The sequence below is a fragment of the Jatropha curcas genome, chromosome 5 (genome assembly GCF_041381405.1).
Source record: "Jatropha curcas cultivar XTBG-Jc1 chromosome 5, XTBG_Jcur_1.0, whole genome shotgun sequence".
Lineage (NCBI taxonomy): Eukaryota > Viridiplantae > Streptophyta > Magnoliopsida > Malpighiales > Euphorbiaceae > Jatropha > Jatropha curcas.
The window spans coordinates 2438994-2446282 of record NC_143155.1 but is presented as its reverse complement, the minus strand read 5'-3'; the positions used below and the strand labels follow the sequence as shown (position 1 = coordinate 2446282).

General features: G+C 34.8%; 1 protein-coding gene across 2 annotated transcripts; it reads left to right on the top strand.

Moving 5' to 3' along the window:
- Positions 1-1487: 1487 nt before the first annotated feature.
- On the top strand, positions 1488-6614 carry LOC149496026 (putative LRR receptor-like serine/threonine-protein kinase At3g47570). 2 transcript variants are annotated; one of them, XM_089721231.1, is made up of 4 exons: positions 1488-2234; positions 3364-4230; positions 4330-4738; positions 4898-6614. In XM_089721231.1, exons 1-3 carry the CDS (start codon positions 1526-1528, stop codon positions 4716-4718), a joined length of 1965 nt encoding a protein of 654 aa, XP_089577357.1. In that variant the 5' UTR covers positions 1488-1525; the 3' UTR covers positions 4719-4738; positions 4898-6614. The 2 variants fall into 2 exon arrangements, with proteins under 2 accessions (XP_089577357.1, XP_089577356.1); XM_089721230.1 differs by lacking the exon at positions 1488-2234 and having other exon boundaries at positions 2468-4230.
- The last annotated feature ends 675 nt before the right edge of the window (positions 6615-7289 follow it).

Sequence of the window (7289 nt, the reverse complement as noted above, 5' to 3'; positions counted from 1 at the left end):
AATCCTGGAATGCGTACACCATTCCCAGTTGCAGCTGTTCTCATTGCCAGCTTAGCACCCAAGCTAGACGAACTTGAATCATACATTTGGGTGCTGTTCTTAAAAGATCCAGGCCCCAGCCACAATCCGCTAGGCCTTGGAGAGACTAAACCTCGATCCAAACTCCAGTCTATGCTAGTGTAGTCCAACTGAGCCATTGAGCCCGCCGTGCTCCAGTCAACTGGAGAAGAGGCCCCTGATGAACCAGCTGATCCACCCAAACCAGAGAAGAGTCCAAGCGATGAAGCAGCAGCAAGTGTAGATGATGCACCTGTTCTACTCCATAAGCCATTTCCTCTGCTGGTTCCAGGAGAATCCCCAGGACCACTGCCAGGAACGAAGTGTTGCGGTTGCTGATAATGAACTTGGTGGAGCAGTCAAAAAGCCAAATCATTATTTATAATTAAAATAATTTCTTTTCTGAAAATGGCGCACAATATATAATTTAAGCAAAATTACCTCCGCACTTGATGGAAGACCTTGACATACATCAACTTAATTAGTTTTTAATCTTAGCTTTTCTGCATATTTTATCTGTAGTGCTTGAAGACTTGACCGCAACTATCAGATAATTATTTTGTTTAACCTCAAAATTTCCAACAAATTTCTTTTTTTTTTTTTTTTTTTTTTTGAGAAATGTCAAGTTTTTTAAAATTAATTAGCTTATTTGCCCCTTGATTTCCAAGGTAGCACCAAAGTTTAAAAAAATAAAGATTAAAGTGTAATTAGTTTTTAAAGTGTGATTTCAGTATATTATAATTCATAAGAATGATTTACTTAATCTCGGTCTACGGATCAAACCAATGAAAAATAAAATATTTTTCATTGAAAGGAAAGTATTTTTGATTAATTATTAAAAGAAAAGGAAAATCTTTATTGTAATTGGTTGGATTCATAAGTGAGTCCATAAACCATGTCATGCAAGTGTTATCTATAATTCGGTACATCAAATCATCTAAAATATCTAAACTCTAGGTGTTTTTCATTTTTGACAAAAAGAATGGAACTATAAAGGTTTTTGCTTCTAAAGAAAATTGAAGGAAAAGTAGTATCCAATAAAACTCAACAGATATGCAAATTATCTAAAATTGTTATGTTAGATAATTAAACAAATAATATTCCAAATTTCCTTAAATCACCATTAATTGATTAGGCGAATGTTATCTTTTTTATTTTTTTTATTTTTTATTTATGTATCACCACATCTCTATAAGTAAGGAAAGATTTACCTACACTCAGTATATAGCCTCACTTATATATTAAATTAATTATAAATAATATTTTGATTCAAACGAGAGTATTTTTGACTGTATGCGAAAAAAAATGATATTTCTTTGATTGGCCTGATGGGTCGGGAAGTAAGAAATTTCCCTATAAATATATGTCTCTCCTGATTGATCAAATACCTACCGACCTATCAATCCAGCCCCTTTTCCCTCCTCCACAGCCACAGCCATTTCTAATAACAAAGTCTCAAGCAGAATAAATGAGGCTTTCTTGCACCAACTTATGCATCTTAAACCTTGCTATTTTTCATTTCTTGTGCTTTAGCTCGCCTACTTATGCTCTGAAAAACAAGAACAATAATGAGACAGATCGATTAGCTTTGTTAGAATTCAAGTCTAAAATAACTAATGACCCTCTTGGTGTCATGAGTTCATGGAATAATAGCTTTCATTTCTGCCAATGGTACGGTGTCAAATGTGGCCGGAGACATCAGAGAGTGACCGTGTTAGACCTAAGCTCTCTCATGCTTTCCGGTTTCATATCACCACATGTTGGCAATTTAAGCTTTTTAAGAGAGTTTTCCCTTCAAAATAATAGTTTCACCCATGAAATCCCTCCTCAAATCGGCAATTTGCACAGGCTGCAAATTTTGTCTCTTTACAATAACTCCATTGGAGGGAAAATTCCTTCTGCAATTATATCTAATAGTTCTAACCTTGTTACAATTGAATTTTCAAACAACAAACTAGAAGGGGAAATTCCTCCGGAGCTTGGATGTTTGTTGAAGCTCAAGTATGTGTCTTTATACAAAAACAATTTCACAGGAACTCTCCCTCCATCTTTAGGGAATTTATCATCTCTCGAACACCTTTATGTAAGCGAAAATCAATTGCGAGGTAATCTCCCTCATACTTTAGGCAAGTTGAAGAGTTTAAAGAAATTAATTATCCATGAAAATCAGTTTTCAGGTACTATCCCTTCCTCCATTTACAACATCTCTTCCATTGAGTCTATAGATGCAGCAGTCAACAACTTAAAGGGCAATCTTCCAAAGGACTTAGACTTAAGCATCTCTAAACTTCCAAATTTGTATTTCTTTTCTATTTCAATTAATCAATTCTCTGGCACAATTCCTACTTCATTTTCTAATGCCTCAAAGCTACAATATCTTCAACTAGGGAAAATTTGATTTCAGCGGAGCAGTTCCTTCTTTTGAGAAATTGCAGAGTCTTTTGTTATTAAATATTGCATACAACCATTTAGGAGGTAGTGCAGCTGGGAATGTTAACGATGATGACTTGAAATTTCTTACCACTTTGACTAATGCCTCCCATCTAGAATACATAGCCATAAGCAACAACAACTTTGGAGGACAGCTACCTCAAGAGATTGGAAATTTTTCCAAAAATCTTGACAGTTTTATTGCAGAAAAAAACCAAATATTTGGAAATATCCCATCTGGAATATTTTATCTTGAAAGCTTGCAAGATTTTTCTGCAGCATTCAACAGATTATCGGGTACCATTCCTTATACAATAGGAAAGCTTCAAAATCTAGAAATACTTTTTCTTGAATTTAATGAATTCACAGGAAGTATTCCATCTTCTATTGGGAACTTGACAAAGTTGTTTCAAGTTGATTTGTCTCGCAATAATCTTCAGGGCATCATCCCTTCGAGTCTAGCCAATTGCCAAAACTTAATTGTGATTAATCTTGGTAGAAACAACCTTAGTGGTTCCATACCTCCAGAAGTTTTTCAACTTTCTTCACTATCAATATATTTTGGATTGTTTGAAAATCACTTGACAGGTAGCCTTCCCAATGAAGTAGGAAATTTGAAAAATCTTCAAATCCTAAACCTTGATAATAACATGTTATCAGGTAATATTCCAACTAGTCTTGGCAGTTGTGTCCTTCTAGAGCTTCTAGCCATAAGCAAAAATAACTTCGAAGGTTCCATTCCTTCATCTTTAAGTTCATTAAGAGGCATTGTAGAATTGGATGTTTCTCACAACAATTTGTCAGGAAAGATTCCGGAGTTTCTAAAGGCATTCAATTCAATAACGACTCTGAACCTATCTTATAATGATTTTGAAGGTAAGGTGCCAACAGAAGGTATTTTCAAGAATGCAAGTGCAACATCAGTAGCAGGAAATCAAAGGCTTTGTGGCGGCATACCTGATTTTGGGCTACCTGCATGCAAATCTGAAAAACCAAACAAGAGAATCACCATAAAATTGAAGATAATAATCTCTACACTTTCTGTGGCTATAAGTGCAGCACTTGTGCTCACTTATTTATTTCTTTGCTACTCAAAGAAGAAAAAGGAAGGCTCTGCATCGACATCTTTTGGCAATGCACTTTTGAACTTGTCTTATCAAAGTCTCCTTAAAGCCACTGATGGATTCTCTTCAAATAACTTGATTGGCACAGGTAGCTTTGGGTCTGTTTATAAAGGAATTCTCAATCCTGAGGGAATTGTTATTGCAGTAAAGGTGCTCAACCTTCATCGTCAAGGAGCGTTAAAGAGTTTTATAGCAGAATGTGCAGCTATAAGGAACATCAGACATCGAAATCTTGTCAAAGTACTTACAGCTTGTTCAAGTGTCGATTATCAGGGTAATGATTTCAAAGCTTTGGTCTATGAATTCATGAACAATGGGAGCCTAGATCATTGGTTGCATCCAATTCTCAGACCAGATGAAGTCCCAAGGACTTTAAATGTTCTTCAAAGACTTAACATTGCCATTGATGTCGCTTGTGCGCTTGAGTATCTTCATGTTCATTGTGGAGTTCCAATTGTTCATTGTGATCTAAAACCAAACAACATCCTCCTTGATCAAGAAATGACAGCACATGTAAGTGACTTTGGGTTGGTGAAGTTCCTTTCTAATGACATGATAGATTCTGCAAATCAGTTTAGCTCTCTTGGATTAAGAGGAACTTTTGGTTATTGTCCTCCAGGTAATTGCACCTATTTTTGTTATGCCAAATCTATGGATTGTTCAAAATGTTTTATTCAAAATTTCTAACCTAACTTATCTTAATCTGTATGTATTCTAGAGTATGGTGTGGGAAGCGAAGTATCAACATCAGGTGACATATTTAGCTTTGGCGTTCTCTTGTTAGAGATGTTTACAGGAAAGAGACCCACTGATGATATGTTCAAAGAGAGTTTCAACCTTCACAATTTTGTTAAAAAAGCTTTGCCTGAACATGTGACTCAAGTTATAGATCTCAACCTTCTTAATATGCAACTCAATGTGGATGCAACTCCAAACCATAATCACAATTTTACAAGGAGAAATAATATACTGACCGAGTGTTTGATTTCAATACTTGAAATTGGAATCTCTTGTTCGGTTGAATTTCCACAAGAGCGCATGAAAGTTGATGATGTTATTGCTCAGCTCTCTTCTGTCAGAAAAAAATTTTTAGAAGGGAGAAATTAGAAATGAACTTCAAGTGGCAGGTAAATAAAGTTAACTCTCTTTTTAAAATAAAAATAGAACATCAAGCATATAACATTTTTAGATGATATAATTTCATGGATACTTCAACTATATGATTGTCGAAGTGAAGCTAGATAACTAATTAGAACTCCAATTTCTTTTTATTTTTATGATTGCAGGTTTACAAGGTTGATGATAACCTGATGCAAATGCAAATTCAAATGAATCATAAGATGCTAAATTAATGGCAGACCATATGCATAAATTCATGTTTTCTGTTTTGTGAAGCTTGAGTCCTTACTGTACTTTTTTTTCCACAAATAGTTTTATGTTTGTAATGTTTTTTCTTTTAGTATCTATTTTTCTATGAATGTTACTAATGTTGCTAATGTGAAGTACTGTGTATGTATTTGACATCTTTTTCTTAAGAAAAAAAGAAAAAAGAATTTAATTGAAAAATCTGCCATCGCTTCAGTGCATGCAAAAGATTAAATATTCTTATCAAATATTTTGGTTGGTAATTAACAGAAAGAGAAGTTGTAAACAGGAAGGGAATTTATGTTGACTTAGCTGAATTCCTTTTTATAAACATGTTGTATGAAATGTTTTTTGAGCAACTAATTTTGTAAAATTTTATTAAATTCATTTATAATTGGATAAGCTATTGGGGAAAAAAAGCACAGCCACAACAACAAAAGGAAGTAGATTATTGCAGAAGCCAAAAAGTGAAAAAAAAAAAAAAATTTCGCGTTTCTTTTTTTCTTTTTTCTTTTGAAAGTGATTTTCTTGTTTCTTTAATGCCATTAAGATAGTAATACACTAACCTTTCATAATGCGAAAGGTTAAAGGTTGAAAACTGACAGCTCTCTCTCTCTCTCTTTAAGAATTTCTGACTCATTTACAGAAAAAAGTTCATGTATATATGATAGTAACCAAGTAAAGCCATGCCTTCAAAAGCTTTGTCCATTTTCTTATATCGTTTTGTACATATCTGTATTCCTTACCGTTGAAGTTGTTACTTAACTTATACTTTCCTTCAGTGGGTACTCTCATCTGAGTCATCTCTGCTTTCTACGGCTCCATTATTGCTACTTTGATGTCCTATTAAACTCAAGACACTTCTTTACTTCCATTATTGGATTGCCACTTTACGCTTTAAATTACCAATTCTAACTCTCTTCAACTTCACCGACTCCAATCTCCTGTTGTCTGTAAGACATGGGTGTCACCATTTCTCGAACTAAAACCCAGAAATTGCACAAAGTCTCTATTCACCACCGCATAGTCCAAGCCATAGTGACCTCCTCAAGTACGGTGGCAGGTAGATGGATCAAAGACCACCTCCAAGCTCCACGCCGCCACCACATTGAATGGCGTCCAACCTTCACACGTGGTGGGGCTCAAAACCCAGTAGGAATACTCCAACTCTGCATCAGCAAATGCTGCCCTATCTTTCAAATCTACCAAGCTACATGCATTCCAAGTACTATGACTTGGAGATATCGTGCATTGCAGATGTTGCAGATCTATCTGACGAGTTTGATCACAAAGAATTCAAGAAAGCAGGGTGGAAAACATTGGTGGAGACAATTACTGGGGAAGAGTTAGAGAAGCCAAAGTATGTAACCTTGAGTAATTGGGATGCTAAGCAGCTTACTCATGCTCAAGTGAAGTATGCATGTGTTGATGCCTACTACTCTTATAAATTAGGAAAGCTACTGCTATGTGAGAATTAGAACTAATGTTGGTTTGTGTCTATCTGATATATGTGGAAGTAGAGGCCTTGTATAATAAAATCATGCAATAGCAGTAGCAGCAGCAACTGTATTCTAATGGTTTGTATGGTTTATTATGAAATTTATTAAGACTAGAAATGCATGTCACTTGCCTTTAATATTTACTAATTGTCAATTGCCTTGTAATTCAATTATGAAGTTGTTGATCAAGGGTCACGAGAAAGATTTTACTTTCTTAAAAATATCCAGTTTCTTGTTTCTAAGAAATTATAAAAACAAACCTACAATTAGCTGCATTCTCCTCTTAAGATCCAATATTCAGGTTTTGAGAGTAAAGTTTCAAGATAATAAGGTAAAAACCAAAGGAACACACGCTTCCTGTGTTTCTACCTGGGCTTGATAAACCTTCGATGATAAGGGGTATAACACCACATTGAATGACAAATATATTGACAGCTTGAAGAAAGAAATATTGTCATCACTATTAACTTCTTCAAGAGCTAAACTTTTACATTGTTTGACTTACCAGAACAAGAATTGCATACATCCCTAATCCCAAATTTACAAGCTTCTAATTTGGTTTTGTTATGCAATCTAGGAAGAGTTCCAAAACATTGAGCTGATCAAACACCACATACAAAAGATATTTAGGTGGGGCAGAATATGTAAGAGACAGACAGCCCAGTTCACATTCATTGCAAAATAATTCCAACACCATAAATGTACTGTAAGGATAAAATTTGCCAAGTTAGCAACAATCCTCTCTTTGGTTTCTGCAACCACAAGAACAAACCATTCACAAAATTTAAAAAATGAGGATTCTAAGTGGGAAAAA